This window comes from Rattus rattus, chromosome 1, assembly GCF_011064425.1.
Source record: "Rattus rattus isolate New Zealand chromosome 1, Rrattus_CSIRO_v1, whole genome shotgun sequence".
NCBI classification, from domain to species: Eukaryota; Metazoa; Chordata; class Mammalia; order Rodentia; family Muridae; genus Rattus; species Rattus rattus.
The window spans coordinates 258,598,416-258,616,421 of NC_046154.1; the positions used below are offsets into that span (position 1 = coordinate 258,598,416).

Here is an 18,006-nt window from a genome sequence, read left to right on the forward strand (position 1 = left end):
AACAGCCTACTTAGGTTGCTGGCTGAAATCCAAATAGAGATGAAGGAAGCCAGACTCCTGGTCAGCAGTGGACAGTCAGGGAGGGTGGTCCACACCCTGAATGTCGAACACCAGGGGCAGCGACATTCGCATTAGAGAAGGCTATAGAGATGTAGAAGACACTAGGGAGGGTGAAAGCTCACACATGCTGAAGGGAGGACGCTGCCTGAAGGTGCCACTCAGAATTTCTGGCAGAAAGAACAGACTATAAAACACATTTAATCACACAAGAAGCAGGCGTTCTCAGGGAACAATGACAGTGGGTCAGTCTGGCCTGTCCATCAGACTGGTGTCACTTGGTGATCGTGAGAACAGACCTGCTGCCCTGTCCTCAGCACCAGTGGTTAAGCAAGTGTTAACAAGCAATAAGGATGAAGCACTGGTGAATACAGATGAGAACCACAGTTCAGCAGGGAGTGAAGCCTGGGTAGATAGGTACAGAAAAAAAGGAAGGGCAGACAGCTCCACGCAAGAACACATCTGGCTTGGTGGGGTGGTGCACGCCCTTCATCCCAGCACCCAGAGGGCAGAGGCAGATGGACTTATGTGAGTTTGAGGCCAGCCTGGGCTATACAGCAATTTCCAAAGCAGCCAGGGCTACAGGGAGAAACTCCATTTTGGGGGAAAAACAATAAAAAAGAATAATCAACCACAGGATTGAGATAGACAGATAGACAGACAGACTTAAAATCCTGGCCTACAAGATAGACAGACAGACTTAAAAACCCTGGTACAAGACAGCTCTGTTCATGGGAACTCTACCAGCCGAAAGCCACAGGGGCCACTATGCTTTCAGGATTTGAGCCCAGAAGAGAAAATGTCGCCTACAACTTTGAGGGAGGATGGAGGACTGGCGCTTAAGGCCGGGCATACTGCTAACATCTTTTGGGCACACAAGATGGACGGGGGCAACTTACTCCCACCTGACAGTGTCACACCAGCTTGGTAAAATGGGCTCTGTAGTCTTTGGCAGATGCCACACCTAATGCTCAGAAAGATTTCCAAGTACAAGGACCTCGACTGACACACATTGGGCTCGGTATGCAAGTGAGTGGCTGAAGTTGTAAGTCGAAGAATCAACTGCTAAAGATCCCAGCACCGACCAGTCAGGCCATGAGAATGAGGCAGACAAGAGCAGTGCCCATACCCCACTTCATTTGCTAGCCAGGCAGTTTGCCTCACAGCTAGACAGTGTCCAGAGCATACACAAGGCACCCCTCCGTTAGTACTGCCATCTAGACCAACTGTGAAAACAGTCCAGCCCACAGCTAGAGCTGGGCAGCGGGTGCCAGGCAGCAAGAGAGGGGGCTAACCTCATAGCCAGAGGCACACACCTGATCTCTGGGCCTCCTTCAGACACAACGCCCAGTGCATAAGGACAAGAGATACTGCACACAATTATGATGACAGCAGTTCTCTCTACGCCTCACAGGCAGAAGTCAGCATGGGAAGGAAGCAGGTTGGTGCTATGGAGGTGTGTGTAGGGGGTGACAAGGACAGCAACAACAGTGCAGACAAAACCCAGAGAGCCAGGACAGAAGATGATGAAGGTCCACTGTGGGAAAAGTGGCAGCTGAAGTAGACAGGATAAAGGAAGTGGGAAAATGAGTTTAAGGATGTTCCAGGGGCTTTAGGCATCAGCAAAAAGAGGGATGGAGCATCTGTTGGACCTAGAGGCCTCTCTGGTGGATGTGCTGGGTTAAGGAAGGTGAGGAAATGGTCAGGGTTATGGTCAGAGGAGACAGGGCCTCAGGACACTCACCTGGTCCGAGCAGTACTCCTGCTCTGTCCCAGAACTCAGAGAAGTCCCCCTCTTTGTCCCATACCCAACACCACAGTCAAGCTACTTCTGCCCCCTGCTGGCCGACCCAGCATAAATTCTGCCATAGCCCCACAAAGACCTCTTTGCTCTATGTACACCATTTACCCAAAAGCACCCTCTCACCGTGACCACCCATGTGGGCTGAGGAGAAGCTACTAAGTGTGTTTCGTCCTGATGAGTCAGCATAACGTGGCATGGAGCTGACCACAGCCTGCAGGTACTTCTCTTGCTCCAGGCTGCTGGAGTCAGCCTGGGCCTGGCCTGAGAAAGGAAAATCTGGAGCTGAAGGAGGTAGAGAGTGGACAGGCAGGGCAGGTAAACATAGGAAGAACAAAGGAGGAGTACCTGGAGAAGGTGTATTCTGGGCCTTGAAGAGACCAACAACACCTTTGCCATGCAGGCCCCCAGAGCGTAGCAACACAGCCTTGGAGCGCCCACTGCGCCAGCAGACCACAGGGAAGCGGTTCTGGCGGTAGCAACGGGACACGCGTTGCAGGGCATTGTCCTGGATGCTCTGGGGAACAATCAGCAATCCTGGATAGCTGTAGGAATTGGAGGTATCATGAGGGCAGCTCTACGGCCTTGCCCCATGCCTACCCACAGAGCCTTACACAGAGGAGGCAAAAAGAGCTAATAGGGTTAGCACAATAGAGCAAGTCAGGCTCCCAGATTCTAAAGGCCAAAGGCACTTTATGCTTCTCTGGGAGCCTCTACCAAACCTGCAGCCCAACTCTGTTTCTCCAGGATCCATGGCAAGCAGGGAAGGTGTCCAAGCACTGCCTACCACCCTAGTAAGTCCTGGCAAAATCTTCCTGGCGTGTTCTAGCCAGCCCTCACCTGCGACATATGGCATACATGCGATTAACAGGAGAGATGCGAAAGGGCTCAGACTTGGCCCGGCTCAGGCTGCTGCTCAGGGTACCTAGTCCAAGACGCTGGTAGTCACGGCAACATGCCCGTTCCACCAGACTGCTCATGGTCATGCGGTCAGAGGGCTTCAGGGCTGAGGACGGGGTCAGTGTGCTGGGCTCCAGCTCCTCTGACACTGCGAACAGTACAGTTGGAGGTCATCGCCCAAAGCCCCCGTCCCAGCCTCATAGGGTCATTTCTCATCGAGAGCACAGAGATCTCCCTGACCCTGCTCCCACCTGATATCTCGTCCTCCTGGTCCTCAGGGGGTGGCTGGCCCCGATGTTCCCAGCCAGGGGGGTTATATTTCTTACGAGTAACATACTGCCGCCCAATGGTCTTTTTAGCATTCTTCACCAGGTTCCGGGACAGGGTTCTGGGGGTGTAAAAGTTCAACAGAGATGAGAGGACAAGGAAGACTACTCAAGGGTCACAGCAAGGAATTCGATGCCTGGGCTCTGGGATCCAGTTCCGTACCTGAATGAAGGACCCTTGTCCTTGGTAACTCGTGGCGGCCTGCCAGGTGTGAGAGCTGAGCCAAGTGTGAATGCAAAGGTGGCCCTGATGTCTGGTGGGTACCGAAGCTTGTGGAGCTGCTTTCGGAAGAGCTCAGCACTGTCAGATCCCACCTCCTCATCAAAGGCCATTTTCAGCAGCTGGGTCAGAAAAAAATAAACCCTCAGGGCTCTAAGTGGCCCTCCAGCTCCTCCCCAGTCAGAGGACTCAGTTCAGGGGCTCCCTTTTTTTTTTTTTTCTTTTCTTTTTTCGGAGCTGGGGACTGAACCCAGGGCCTTGCGCTTGAGCACTCTACCACTGAGCTAAATCCCCAACCCTCAGGGGCTCCCTTCTTATGGCCTGCACACCACAGCAGCAGGCAAACTCGGAGGACAGGCATCATGTCTGTGTGACTGAAGGTCCAATGTGTACGAATTGTAAATCTCAGTGCCAACTGATGAGATCTCAGTGCACTCGTAACTCGGACTCAAAGGTCAATGCCCCAAGGATACTGACAAAGACAGGCCACTATTTCAGAAGGTCAAATAATAGCAATCTGAGAACTGCTGGAGTAGCCTTTTCTTTACATGTGTGAAGGTGTGTCTCTGTATGTCCAATTGTTAATTCTGTTCTGGCAAAGAGCTAAATGTTGAAGGATGCTGGTATTTATTTCTATGGCCCCTCGATAGCCTTATATTTATAAATACTGGTTCTTCCACACCTGCTCAGGTACTTGGAGGCCAGTCACCCTCCTCTATGCCTAGAGGCAATCTAGAATTGTATCAGAGATTGTCTTGCTGCTGACTGGTTGTAATCAAGAGCTGACAGCCAATAGCTGGGCAGGAGGTGGAGGGGACCTTCTAGGGAGAAAGAATGAAGCAGAAGAAAGCAGATGTTGGGGACACAGAAGGAACAGACATGGACTGCAGCAGAGCAGAAAAAGGTTTAGAGCCATGTGACAGGTGGTAGACTAGTTAGTTGGGTTAAGTTGGGAGATTGCCCAAGCAAAAGGCCTAAGCTTTAAACTATATTAAGTCTCCATGTCTCACTTATACTGCTGGTGGGTCCAAGAAAGTCCCATTATAGAGACAATGTGACACCCCCAAGTCAACAGCACCCTGACAGAAAACCACTTACAGGGCTCGACCTAGCTGAGGGGACAAGAGTTCACGCACCTGGAATGTGCAGGAACGAAGCTGCAGCCCGTCCTGCAGAAGCTGGTCCACAGGGGTCTGCACACTAATGCGCTTCTCCTTGGTCAATGCAGCCACGGGGAAGGAGCGGACTACCACCTGCTCCCCCACTTAAACAGGCCAAGAAGAGTCATGCGGGGAAGGGAGAAGAAACAGATAATATCTCAAGGTATCAAATACAGAAGTTTTGGGTGGGTAGGAAAGGACATACGAGGGCCTATCTCCCATCAGGTTTCGACTCTTTGAGAAAAGGGAAGAGAAAGGGAAGTCTTATCTCCTCTAAAGAGCTGGGGAGGCTCTTTAGAAAAGGTCCACCGGCTTACCCAGGGGGTCAGTAGGCATCCCCGTGAAGATGACGCGGTATGTGGTAAGGAAGACAGCACCCTCAGCTGGAAGTAGAGCAGGGCCCCCTCCACTGCCTCCTACACCCTCCTCACGCCCATCTGGCAGCAGGTACACTCGAAGGCCATCGAGGACACACTCTTCACCAGGCAATAGGCGTGGCCTCAGCAGCTTGGGCTGCCCAGGAAACAGAACAGAAACTTAGAATACGGCCCAGGTTTTGTATGCACAGCTGGTCAGCCTCTGCTTACCTTCTGTATTGGGGGCAGCCTCTTGCTCTCACGGTGTACAGCCTCCAGGGTCTCAATGTGCATCTGGACAATGTCTAGGGGAGAGCAGGTCTTATACCCTGGGCCCCTACAGCCACTCGTCTAAGGAATGCTCCCTCCCATACCAGTATCGCCATACCTGGCACCATGACATGCAGTCCTTTGAGGTGGTCGCTGGTGACCCCACTCTCTGTGCAGACCTTGTCCACAAAGCGGTTTATGAAGCGGACCACAGCCCCAGCCACATCGCATGTCTCTGCGTCTTCAAAGCCACTCTCTGTGTCATAGCTCTCAGCCACACTGCCTGCCATGCTGGGCCAAGATGGGGTGTGTGTGGGTACCAGCACCCCCGCAACCCCACATAAGCCTTATCCCTGCCCCAGGCCTCAGCACTGGCTCCACCTCACCTGTTGGTGACCAGGCTGTTGCTGGCACTCTCCAGGTCTCCCAACCCTGCCCGCTCCCGCAGCAGCCGGCTCTTGCTGCTGTCCAGAGGCAGCAGAAGGTAGCTCATGCGGTTGGCATAGTGGATGGCCTGGCTGAACACAGTGCTTTCCTCCTTCTGTACCAGTTCCTGCTGCTTCTCACGGCTCAGGGTTGGCCATAGGCGCCTCTGCTCTGAAGCCACATCCAGGGCAGATCGTTCATCATCCTGAGACTGTGCCTCCCCAGTCTCCTGTCATGGCACAAGAGTAAGGCAAGGCCAAGGTGCCTGCCCAGACAGTCCTGCCCCAGGCCCAAAAAGTCCTGCATACCTGGGTGGGGCTCACACCGTCAGAAGGCTCCAGGTAGAGGGCCCGGATATGGGTCTGCACATCCCCATAGAACATGGCCTCCCAGAACTGTGGTGTGCTCCACACTACATGCTCCTGAACACAGCTATATGCAAACTGCGTTACCCCTGGGCTCAGCTTCTATAGATATGAAGGTGGAAAGGGCATGAGCACATAGACAGCAGACTTAGCTCATAGAGAGGACAGCTCGCGCCACCTCACTCCCTACACTTACCCTGCAGAAGGCTGTGACCAAAGGCAGCAGTGCAGCCGCAATGCCGTGCTCATCCAGAGAAGTGCAATCCTGTGAGCAGAGCCATGGGTGATCCATACCCAACCCCACCTCTCTGGCCATCACAGACCAGCAACTCTCACCACCGCCACCTGAACTGCTGCCTCAGGTTTCAGAGTCTTTTCCAACGAGACCTCTCTCTGACTCCCCACCCTATCACACGGGAGAGACCCTGCACCCCCTCTTCCATCGTGTGGGGATATCACTGCTAAGATGAGGGCCAGCTTCACCTGCAGGCAGCAATTCATCATGCGGACGACAAAGTCAAACTGCTGATGATCCAGAACTGCACGGTTCTGCTGTACGTGCAGGTGAAGCTCATGGGCGAGGCAGCGGCGGGCAGCTCGCCCCTTCAGGGCCCTGAGAACAGCTGGAAGCAACTGAAAGCAGAGACAAGAGGAAATGTAGAACAGAAAGCAGCACAGGGAGATGCTCACCCAGAGTCAGTGTGGAGGCAGCCAAGCTCAGGCTCCAAGCAGAGGAAATACCAAAGCCAGTGTAACTCAGAAAGGACCAGGCTCTGGGTTTCATTGACCAATACAGACTAAACCTTCCAACAGACCCAGCAATTCCACAGATGACAGTTCAAGAGGACAGAGACACAAGGTATGTGCATAGTGTGGGCTCCCAAGCATGGACATGCGCTCTGGAGAGACTCCACAGGAACACCGCACAAATGTTATTAAGACTCAAACGTATTCGTGAACACAATGAAGGGCAGAATAGCATACAAGATTATTATTAAAGCAACATAAAGTCAGGCATGGTGGCTTATGTCTGTAATCCCAGCACTCAAAGAGGTTGGGGCAGGTAAGAGCAAAGCCAGCTTTGCTTATACATTGAGTTGCAGGTTAGCCTGGGCTATAAAGATCCTATCTTGAAAAACTCTTCCCCCAGACAAAAACAAAAAAACCCGAACCAACTAACCAAACACTCGGGAAACTTTTGACATGTAGAAATCTACCCTGTGCGTGTATAGTGCATACACTACACTGCTGCTCACCCAAATACAAGAGCATCCTCCTGTCCACCCAGGCACTGCGCAAACTCAGCATTCGCCACACTGGAGGAAAGAACTAAGTCTCCTGAGACCTGCTGCCCAAAGCCAGACTAGAGGTCACCTGACAGGCCTCACCTTCTTTGCCTCAAGCATTTTCCCTTCAAACACGTAGGAGATGCAGTTGCGCACCACCTCCAGGCGACGGGCACTGTTGATGTGAGGCCCACTGCACCGCTCTAGGATGGCCGCTAAAGAGAAAGGCGTGTTCACTTTCACTCCTGGCCCTGCCCCCACCCTAAAGCAGCCTGCCTTCCTCTTCACGCCACATACTCATGGGGGGCCCTGAAGGGACAGTGGTCCTCCTTTCAGCCTTGACAGCTGGAGGTGCACCCTGCATCTTGGCTGCAGCCTGGTCCACAATCCACTGAACTGTGCCCTCATCTAGCCGGGGGAATGGCCGATGGGTCCGCCGCAGGTGGCTGGCCTCTCCTGGCCTCTGCACTTTATGCATTGCCACAGCAGGGTACGGGTTTTCCTGAGGGAACATGGGCAGACATTAGCTAGTGGGCCAGGACCAAGGTGGTGGCATGCCCCCATGTCATCCAGCATACATTCTTATAAAGTTGCTCTGCTAGTTCTTGGACGTGACGCAGGACGCGGTGGGGATGGTTCTCATCTGCTCGCATCCGTGCTACCTCATGAGCCACCAACTAAGGGCAAAGGAGGGAGGGTGATGAGGTCAGTTAGGTGGGTTGGGGGCGGGACAGGTAGACAGGCAAAGGCAGAGCTGTACCTCATCAAACAGGTCTGTAGAACGGTAGGGGACCCCACGCTCTGACACAAAGCCTGCAAAGGCCATGCCCTCCAACACTTTCATCAGGAAATCATCCTCCACCAGTCCACGCTGGCCTAAGAACGCTGCCTGGGAAAACACCAGGAAGTCAGCTCCTCACGGACGCATGGAGCCAGCGCAGCCCCAACCCCACAGCCTACCTTATGGAAGCGAATGACAGGCTCGGGGTGGATGCGCACGATGTGCAGGCACCAGCGGTAACCCTGCAGGAGCTGAGCAAAGAGCCGCAGAAAGACAGCGCGGAGCTCCTTGTCCTGGGAGAGCAGGTCAGAGCGGGTGAGTGTCAGGTCCCAGGAAGCATCCAAGGGCCCTGGGCACTCCTCTCCACTCCCCGTCACAGCCAGACACAGGCTTCCCAGGCACCTCTGCCACCCTCTTTGCCTCTCCCAACAGTGCTTCTCAGCCAAGTGAGTCCTGCAAGTGCTGAGCAAATGGTTCCTGTCCAGAGCCCCTTGACTGGTTCACTGTACTGACTCAGGCACAATCACCACACCTATCTGTATAGCTCCTTTGCTCCTAGGCTTCTTCCTGCCTAGGCCAGAGAAGCCTGAGGTCAGCTTCGAGGTAGGCTGAGTGACACCATCAGCTTGGCCATTAGAGGCAATGCAATCTCTATACCAGAGCAGAGTGACCCCACCTGCATTTTCAGTGAGGAAGCAGATGTTGTAGGTGGTGGAAAGGCAAGGTCAGCCAACTCCAGCTCTGGATCCAGGACCTGTGGAAGCAGAGGGGAACAAGGACAACTGCATGGTGACCTTAGGGTTCCCTGGCTGTCCAGTGATAGCTCCCACAAGCCCCAGGTTCCAGCCCCACCCTGACTTCAACCCTCACCATGCTCAGAACATTGTGAGTCTGGCTTTGTAGTGGCTCTGGCAGGGGTGGAATGTGCACACACTCAGGGACAGTCACTGTCCCTCCATCAAGATCGGCAACAATCACGTCCAGCTGTGCACCAAAGGGAACAAACAGTGAGAGACCAGCAAGCCCAGGCAGTGATGCAGACACAAGGCACGGCCCTTACCAGCTCCTGAGTCTCTGCCTGGAAGGCTGCATTGACCCCAATGATGAAAGGTGTAGGTGTACTAAGGACTTCGAGCAGCTGTGCCGGCAGGATGGGCACATATGTGAAGCTGTAACAGGCCCAGAAGACACTGTCAGCCCCAGACATAGGACACAGGGAGAGGGACCTGGAGGAGACAGGAGGAGGGGACAGGCAGAAAAGCACCTGTATCTGAGAGGAAACAGCAGTGCCAAGAGGCCCCTGCAAGCATCGGCTAGACGTTGGTAGCTCCTGGACAAGAAGAGGACTTTGTGCTCAGTGAGGGCAGCACAGAACAAAGACAGCACATTGGTGATGCCTAAAGAAAGAAGAAAGCCTGGTGAAGGCCAGTGTCCCTACTCCAGAACGCAGGGGGCAGCCAACACCTCTGACCACCAGCCCCAGGACAGGAAATTGGGGGAGGGGTAGAACAGGCAATCTCACCCAGCTGGCGGAAGAGCAGGGCTACACTACAGCGGCTGACAGGCAGTGAGTCTACCAGTGGGGTCTGAATGACCTGCCGGTCACCAGCCCCCAAAGAGATGGTTCTCTGTGGAAAGAAAATGGCCAGAGCTTAGCAGTATAGTGAGCCGGATCAGGTCTGAGCACTTGGCTCCAGGTGAGCTGACAGATCTTGAGATGGGACTGGTTTAGATGACTGGAGGGATAGGTCACACTCAGCCTCTGTTGGCTGAGCAGCGCTGCAGAGAAAACTCAAGGTAAAGGGGGATGTCTGTGCTCTGGGTCGGGGCAGGGCCTGAGTGGGCAGAAAAAACAAAGAATCCATACCGCTCCTTCCTCAACAGAGTCCAGCTGCACAGGACAGACAGACAGAGAGACACCATTAGACACAGGACACAGAGTAGGAAGCAGACAGATACATGGATAACAGCCAGTGACTGGAACATACGCAATGATCAAGAGGACAGAGATGGAAAATGCAGGCCCAAAGGTACAGGTACGAAGCCAAATAAGTAGACAGGGCTAAGAGCAGATGGCAAAGGCTGGCACTGAAAGCAGAAGGCCTTGACTCAGCTAGCAAGACTATCAGTACCCACAGGTACCCCAACCCCTGCCTCCTGTGACTGCACCAGGAAGGCCTGTGGTCACCCACCTGAGAGCCGCCTGCCAAGGGGACGGTGCACGTGAGCAGGTTCCCAATCACATTCTCCAGGTTCACGTTCAGGCCTTCCACATGGATGGTATAGATGAGACCAAGGCTATTCTGCAGCGACCAGATAGGGAACAGTGGTACAACTGACAGGAACACCCGTGCCCTGCCTTGCTGCTATGGTGGCCCTCCTCACCCTGAACACTTCAGCATGGTCCAGTCGAGACACCAGAACCAGAGTCTTTGGAGCAAAAAGCTGGCCAGGTTGGGCTGGGGCTGTGGATGACAGCTGTGCTTGGCCTCCTCCATCTGCCTCTTCCTCCTTCTCTGGGGCATCTTCAGTGCACACCACTTCCTGCAGACAGAAAGCCATTCTCCTGGCTCTAATCAGAGTCATCCCATGAGACCAAGTGGAAGACAGAGGTGACTCAGACCCAGCCTTCCCCAAAAGGAACATACCCCCAGAGGCAGGGCAAGCTGGCCGTGGCCCAAGGCTCAGCTTCACATGTTGCACACCAGAGCTTACGCTGACCTGTGTGGACTCCACTGGCTCCCAGAAGGTCAAGCAGGCGCAGTAGTGCCTCTCAGAGTTGATGTCAGTAAGGACAGCCACAAAGAAAGTTGGTGGATTCCTCTCGGGACACAGCTGCCACCCACTGGGCTGGCAAAACTGAAGAGAGGGGTCAGCAGTTAGTGCCTGCACTCACGTTAGTGCCCGCACTCACGCCTGTAACAGAAACTCCCCCTGCTCCTACCACCATCCTCAGCATCTGCACCGCCAGGGCCTGCAGCTGTAGGGTATATGAAGCACCCACTCGTTTACCTAGGGAACACCTTAACCTCCTAGCCTCAGCCCTCTTGGTGAAAAGAGTAGCACAGCTCTTGCCTCACCATCTTGGGTGAAGCCCATGAGGGACTCAGTGACATGAGCAAGACACCCTGCCTGTCAGGCCAGCTACCCCCAGTAGTGGACCTGCCTTCCTCTTAAAGCTCCATCTCCACACTCACCAGCTCAATGCCCTGGGGGAAAGGGTTGTCCTCCCAGTCCTTCTCCGGGAAGCGCTGCAGGATCTGGCCCTGGCCTTCCCCACTCCCTGAGAACAAGAGCAGGTGGTCATCAGAGCACTCTCCCCCACACACCCCAACCCTCACATTGTTGGGATTGGCCCAGGATGGAAACAGTCCCTTCTCATCTGGCACCAGACCAACCTAAGCTCACAGATCTATCATTTGTCTAAATATACTTCTGGGTAGATAAGACATTGGATAGGTGCAGACCCCAAGGCCACCAGAAGGAAGAGAGAGGAGACCCCAGATCCCTCCTCTCACCTACCAGTCCAACCTAACTTTTCAGAGAGGAGGAGTTTCAGTTTACTCAACATCTTCCCTGACTGCCAACCTGCAGCTTTAGCCTCAAGCCGTACCAGACAACGAGCACCATGCAGACAGTGGGCACGTCTGGATACACAGGATGCACTCGGCTATCTTGGTGATCCCTGTCACCTGTCTGCACTGGGCCCATGTGTAGAATTCAAGCCTTAGCTCCTCTTATGATGGGGGTGGAAACACCAACATGGACCCAAATTGCTACCTATGCAAAGTACCTCAGAGATAGTTCCTCCCAGAACACAAGTCTCCAAAAACAAAGAGTTTAGCAAGTGTATGCTGCCCCTTTGTACCCTGAAGCTCCCAGGCTCCCTCAGTGTGTACGAGCAAAGGAAATACTTCTAAGTGCAGTCTATGTAGGTGGAGTGAAAGCCCTTGCCTAGGGCTCACCTCGCACCACCGAATCAGGCAGCAAAGGAGGGCAGCAGCAATGAGGCTGTGTGATGACTTCTCTTGTCTCATACACACACACACACACGAAGGTGGAGCATGGTACGGCAGGCCGTGTTCTCAGCCTTCCCAATGCTGAGACCCTTTAATACAGTTCCTCATGTTGTGGAGACCCCAACCATAAGGTTATTTTGTTGCTACTTCGTAACTGTAATTTTGCTACTGTTATGAATTGCAAAGTAAATACCTAATATGCAGGATGTCTGATATATGGCCCCCAAAGGGGTTCCAACCCACAGGTTGAGAACCACTGTGTTACGGAAAGAAAGACAGGCCTCTTCACTTAGGCCTCTCACACATACAGCTTCAAGATCCTCAGGGCACAGTGCTTTCCATAGACCAGCCTCAAGGCAGAGTCTCCCACCAGTGGAAGCAGCAGAAGCAGACAGTGAGGAGAGGGGGCTCTACGTAAAGTCTTTTCATGGATCCTCCTGTTTAGTTCCAGAAAACTTCTGTGTGCAGTGGGCCTGCTTGCTAGGCTATGGCCTCACCTCCCCACAGCCTGGTCCACTTGAACACATGTGTGCTGAACCACTAACTAAGCCCAACACAACAATCCACAATTCCCAGGTCCCTAAAAACAAAGAAACTCAGCTGCAACCATGGTAGAGCATGCATCCCTCCAGAACCATGGATAAAGCACCAAGACCATCAGCACTAAGAAGGTTGCTGCTAAGCAGGAGGTAGTGGGGTGCAGCGGCCTATTATGACTCACAAAACCTCAGCTTCCTGCTCCCCTCCTCCCACCACCAAAACCCTGCAGGCGACAGGCAACAGACAAGGAAGGGACAGGTGTCTGCTGGTGTCATGCCTACCTACACACACCCACACACCTGTCCCACCAAGATAAAACCCCCAGGGGTTCCTCGGGTCCCACTCTCAACAGGACTGGGAAGTGCATGTACTGTGAAACACACACACACACACACACACACACACACACACACACACAAACCCCCCACCCCAGTCGTGGCTCCTCCCCCCACCCACTCAGGCAAGAGCCTCCTTGTACTCGGCCCTAAACCACCATCTGGGCCTAGCCCTGGCTGGCACCCAGGGCTCACCCAGTTCTTGCCACGAGGCAGCATGCGGAGGAAAGGGGGGGGGGGTATATAGACAGGGACTGCAGCCTCTGCTCTGCAGCCTTCCCACAAAGCCAGGAGGGCTAGTAGCCTTCTGAGGGTCGTTTTTAGTAGCCTCTCTACCCAGGGGAGTTGGCACAGAGAGGATGGACACCTTCCACTGCCAGTATCCCTCATCCTGTGCAATGTTAATTCCCACTTCCCACTAGCTTTAAAACCTTCTGAGGATTCTACACTCTAAAGAGCTCCATTCCTGAGACTCCCAACTAACTGCCCCATAAAGGTAGGCAGGTAGACACCCAGTGGGCATCTCTCCTAAGGCCCTTCTCTGTACTGTAACAGCCCAGGATTTGACTTTCAGATTTCCGTCTAGTGCCTCCTCTAAGAAGTTTGCTATCTACTTTCTATCTAAATCTGGGGCCTGTAGCAAGACCCTGAGGTCCTCCCCCCAACAAGTATAAGCCTCTTACTAGGCAACTGGTACACCTGTAGGAGCCTGAGCAGATACAAATTCCCGTGCATGGCACAGGTTACAGCCTAATTAGGGCTTGTTGAATGCATGTAGTCAGCTATATGACCATCTTCCCCACACCCTGCCCAACTCACACCTCACAAACAAACAGGTTCTTCAGTCAGAAGGGCAGAACAACTTCCGGAGCCCTAAGGCACAGCAGGCCCTCTCAGTAAGACCATGAGGAAGCCTTGTTAACTCTCTCTGGCTTCTCTGAGACCCCAGACTGCAGGCTTGCATTTGTGAGGAGTTTTGCCATGTTCCTCTGTGTCCGTCACCACTGAAGCCTTTTGGCAATGACTGTACTTAGCCCAACAAAGTACTGCCCACTTTGGGTAGACAAGAGTAGGCACAGCCTCCCTCCCTAACCCAAGCCTGTTAGAACGAACGAATCCCAATAGCATAGCCATATATTACAAGGCAGTGCTCTTCGGGCAGCCTATGGAGGACACCAAGGTCCACTAAAGTAGAGATGGGAAGTCCCTGACTGGCCCACCCTAGGAAGATACCCTGGGATTCCTATACTCAAAGCACCTCAGAGAGAGCTTCCTCCAGCAGCCAGGCCCATGCAGACTGCGACCCAAATGGCAGACGGGGTGGCAGAATACAGAGCATGTATTCTGTCATCTGCTGGCAGCACGTCATCACCAGTGCCAGGCTCTGATGCCTGGAGGGCCAGCCATGGACAGTGTACACTGTGGGAAGGCCCAGAACGAATACAGTTCCCCTGACTAACCCACCACATACCTCACCACACATGCTGGACAGCACCAGGTAGCTGCTGCCTCTTAGGAGCCTAGCTATAGAGAAAGGGAGAGGAAACAAAAGAATACAGCCTTCCTGCTTTTCTACCTATCAGACCTGAACACGAAGACACAATGCCCCAGGCAAGCTACAGCTGCTGACATGAGCAGTGGGAGCCTACAGCTCTTTCAGATGTTATCTTTGACCTACCCCAAATCTATAAACGGACCACAGAAACTTTAATTCAAGACCTTGGACCCTTAAGCTCTCAGGGTGTGGGGGGAGCTGGGAGGGAACTTCAGCCATCACAAACAGCCCCAACCTGATCTAGAGGGAGGGCAGGGCCATGGGTGGGAACAGTAGATGGGCCCAAGAATGTGGCCACCTCATTACCATCAAGGCTGAAGGAGGCCAGGTCATAGAGATGTAGTTCTTCCTCCCTAGCAGTGGTAAAAGGGAACCTGTCAGGTTTAAGTCAGGTAAAGTGTCTGATAACTGGTGTTCCCAGAAAACTGACAACTGGCCAAGCTATAAGCAATTAAGTGACCATATCTGGGAACTGGGCAGGGGTCTCAAGCTATGCTGTCTGGTCCCTCAAGCTAAAAAAGGTGTCCAGTTCGGTGACAAGACAAAGCACACACACTGACTCACCAGGTGCGGGGTCTATGCTGTCCCATCTAGCACCCTCTAAACTTTAGAGTCTAAAGTGAAAGGGTTACACATAGTCCAGGCATTTACTGTCTTCAGCCTTGCCCACAGGTCACCAACTGTAACTATTAGCAATCTGGTAGCACTCTGGGCCCAACCGCAACAGCTTAAAAAGGCACTCGGCACCAAGGTTCTATTCCTAGCAGCTCCCAAGAAAAAGTTCTGATCCGGACAAAGTTAAGGCATCCTCTCACTCACACCCCTTAATCTGAAAGGCCCTGCACCCTAGGGCAGTCAGCACAGCGCACAGCGGGCCTTCACCTGCTTTAGAGACACCTACCTAGCAGTATTCATACTTGGACTTTAGATATAAACTATCTCCTTTTTACACACAAGTGTTTCTGACAGCCTCGGAGCAGCTCTGTGAGACTCATTCCATATGAAGATGAGGAAACTGAGGCAGGAGTGCACAGTGACTGGCACAAGCCAAGGGTGAAGAGTGACAAAGGAAGGACAACTAATTTTCAGTGCATTCTTCAGTTTGGGGTCCTTTGCTCTTGGTACTCATATCTTTTGGCTTATAATCTTGCCTTCGGTCCACACCCAGAAACCCAATTCCTGGCTGGTTCCTCAAAGAAATGCCTTGAGGCTGAGTGGTTAGCTAGCAACTAGTCAACTCTGACCCCAGAAGTCAATGCTCAGAGAGCTCATTGGCCTTCTATTTCCACAGTGATGGGTAATTTGAGAATTACTCCATCATATCATTCAGGAAAAGTAGCCACCTCTGGCCTCAACCTTCTATTCTGTCCTGTACAGAGATCAGAGGTCCATGCTTCTTGAATGGCTCTATCAGAAAGTCCACGTGTCACAGCAACTTCTCACGGAGCTCCTAACACCTCATGTCACCCTCAACTTTTACTCCACTCCCAGCAGACCTCCCTGATCTGGCCTCTATACAGTCTGCCTCACAGGACCTTCTTCATGCCACTGTCACCACCATCCAAGCCCACTCTGTCCCTTCAGCCCTGGCCCAGCACCCAGCAGCACTCCTGTTCCAGGAAGAGGAGGAGCCTCACTGGCCTTCACGTGTGCCTTGGAGCACAGGTTCTCCCTCTGTGCGCCAGTACAACACTGGTGGCGAGCCTCCTGCTCCAAAGGACAGGGGGATGAAAACAATGTGGTCTCTGCCTTTGAGAACTCCCTCTCTGGAGGGAGAGACAGATGCTCGTGACTGAGTGCCAAAAGATAGACTTGAATTCATGAGAGCAGAGAGAAGTGGGTGCTTGGTGAGAGGGTACAGAACGGGATTTGGAGACAGGTGATGATGATGGTGATTATGGTGGTGGTGATGATGATGATTATGTTTTCCAGTGTATATATAGGGTCCGAGTGGAGACTTAGCAAGAAGAAAAGCAAAGAAGAAAGTCTGGGTCGTGAAGGGTGATGGTGACAGCTGGTCTGAGAAGCAGCAGTAAACCGTGTGGAAGAGATAACTGGAACAAGGTAGGAGATGCTACAGTTAGGAAGTAGGGGCTGCCTCATCTGGCCACAGCTATCCCTAAGATACTGCCCCTCTGTAGGTGGACCCTGATAACCAGAGTACAAATCCCAGCCTCCATTCCAGACCCACAACTCAATTTCTCTGTGCCAGATTCTATGCTGAAGATAGGGCAACAGCAAGGCAATCTCAGTGGGCTACTGGGAGAAATGAGATCATACACACAAAGGGTTGTGCAGGGCCTGGCACACTGAGGACTCTAGCCAACACCCCAACACTGTTGTCTCCATGGCTGTTACTGATGTCACTGTCAGGCTCCGTTTTCTCCTACCCCCTGGACTGAAGGGCTCTCAGACACAGGCGCTAACTCCAGATCAGGGCCTCCTAGACACGAGTACCAATCACCACACTGATCCCCCACTGAGGACCTGGCTTACAGGATTGGATGGCAGGGCGAGCACCAGGAATGCTCTTTTCCAAAGTCTGATACTCTCTTCTGAAGTCCGGCTCAATACCACCAATGAACTCCTCCCCCTCCACTGCACCCCATCAAGCGTGCTTGAGGCTTCAGACCTAGCTTTGGGTAGGAGAAGCTGGGAAACCAACGTTCCGCCCCCCTCTCTGAAATTCCCAGACACAGCCACCGGCAGTCGGCCAAGGCGGGGTGAGCCCATCCTACCCAACTTGGAATCGGGGAGACTGAACTGTAGCAGGGACCTCCAACTTCCCACGCCCGGGCTACCCGCCCCTGTCCACCTCGGAACACGGCAGGTGCCCAGGTGTAGGAGGACGGATCTTACACAGGCCAAGTATTCTGGGGTCCTCGCGGGTTGCCCGGACGCCACCGTGGCCAATAACTACGGAGGCTCTTTCGCAGGCCCCGAGAGCTCGGCCCCAAGTCCTGACCCAGCCTCCGGCCGGGTCTCCTTAGTTTCGAGTCCTCAGTCCCAGTCCCTCAGCCCCAAGCTCGTCCCTCGGCGCTCAGACTCGGCACTCACCGCGCGGGTGCGGCCCGAACGCCACCAGCACGAAGTAGTCCGCGAGCCGCGCCATGGCAAGGGGCGCAGGCGGGCTCCACGGCTCGAGGATTCGATGGCGGCGCGCTCATGGCCCGACGCTGGCCCTAAGCTGCACACTTGGGACACCCCCGGCCCGCTCCTCTGCGGCGCCGCTGACCAGGGCTTCCGCCGCCATCTTCCCAGCCAGCCGGCCCGCCCGGGCGCCTCGGGAGCCTGCGCAGTTCTGCCCCTCCCGTGTAGGCGGGACCTGACACAGTGCACTTCCATTGGTCCACTCCACGTGGGGCGGGTCCAGAGAGAGCTGCCCCGCCTACAACCTCTAGCTCAAGGACCAGCTCAACCCTTTGGGCGGGTGAAGCTTACGGCGGCCGGGGCGGGTCAGCTACCCAGGTCCCGCGGCCGGCATTTCGACCTGAAACACCGGTCAGGTCTAGGGCATACTTCCCCGTCGAAACTGAAGCCCCAGAAGGAAGGGAGACCTGGACCTCACCCTGGGAGAGCCTAACTCCGAGGGTCAGGGGTGTGGTCCAG

General features: G+C 53.8%; 1 protein-coding gene across 2 annotated transcripts in view; it reads right to left on the reverse strand.

The window, feature by feature from the left end:
- Sbf1 (SET binding factor 1) overlaps positions 1-17,689 on the reverse strand; it is a 28,364-nt gene extending 10,675 nt beyond the window's left edge. For both annotated transcript variants that reach the window (XM_032919447.1, XM_032919441.1), the window contains exons 1-27: positions 17,455-17,689; positions 11,146-11,231; positions 10,334-10,807; positions 10,141-10,251; positions 9,471-9,576; positions 9,213-9,345; positions 9,009-9,117; positions 8,819-8,932; positions 8,625-8,702; positions 8,128-8,241; positions 7,928-8,056; positions 7,746-7,844; positions 7,465-7,669; positions 7,270-7,382; positions 6,365-6,514; positions 6,078-6,146; positions 5,825-5,983; positions 5,477-5,745; positions 5,209-5,381; positions 5,052-5,125; positions 4,782-4,977; positions 4,441-4,568; positions 3,248-3,426; positions 3,010-3,146; positions 2,699-2,906; positions 2,207-2,403; positions 1,985-2,122 (exon numbers count right to left, since the gene is read on the reverse strand). In XM_032919447.1, coding sequence (XP_032775338.1) covers positions 1,985-2,122; positions 2,207-2,403; positions 2,699-2,906; positions 3,010-3,146; positions 3,248-3,426; positions 4,441-4,568; positions 4,782-4,977; positions 5,052-5,125; positions 5,209-5,381; positions 5,477-5,745; positions 5,825-5,983; positions 6,078-6,146; positions 6,365-6,514; positions 7,270-7,382; positions 7,465-7,669; positions 7,746-7,844; positions 7,928-8,056; positions 8,128-8,241; positions 8,625-8,702; positions 8,819-8,932; positions 9,009-9,117; positions 9,213-9,345; positions 9,471-9,576; positions 10,141-10,251; positions 10,334-10,807; positions 11,146-11,231; positions 17,455-17,509 — 4,003 coding nt within the window. In that variant the 5' untranslated portion in view covers positions 17,510-17,689. The remainder of the gene's footprint in view (positions 1-1,984; positions 2,123-2,206; positions 2,404-2,698; positions 2,907-3,009; positions 3,147-3,247; positions 3,427-4,440; positions 4,569-4,781; positions 4,978-5,051; positions 5,126-5,208; positions 5,382-5,476; positions 5,746-5,824; positions 5,984-6,077; positions 6,147-6,364; positions 6,515-7,269; positions 7,383-7,464; positions 7,670-7,745; positions 7,845-7,927; positions 8,057-8,127; positions 8,242-8,624; positions 8,703-8,818; positions 8,933-9,008; positions 9,118-9,212; positions 9,346-9,470; positions 9,577-10,140; positions 10,252-10,333; positions 10,808-11,145; positions 11,232-17,454) is intronic.
- Between the last annotated feature and the right edge of the window lie 317 nt (positions 17,690-18,006).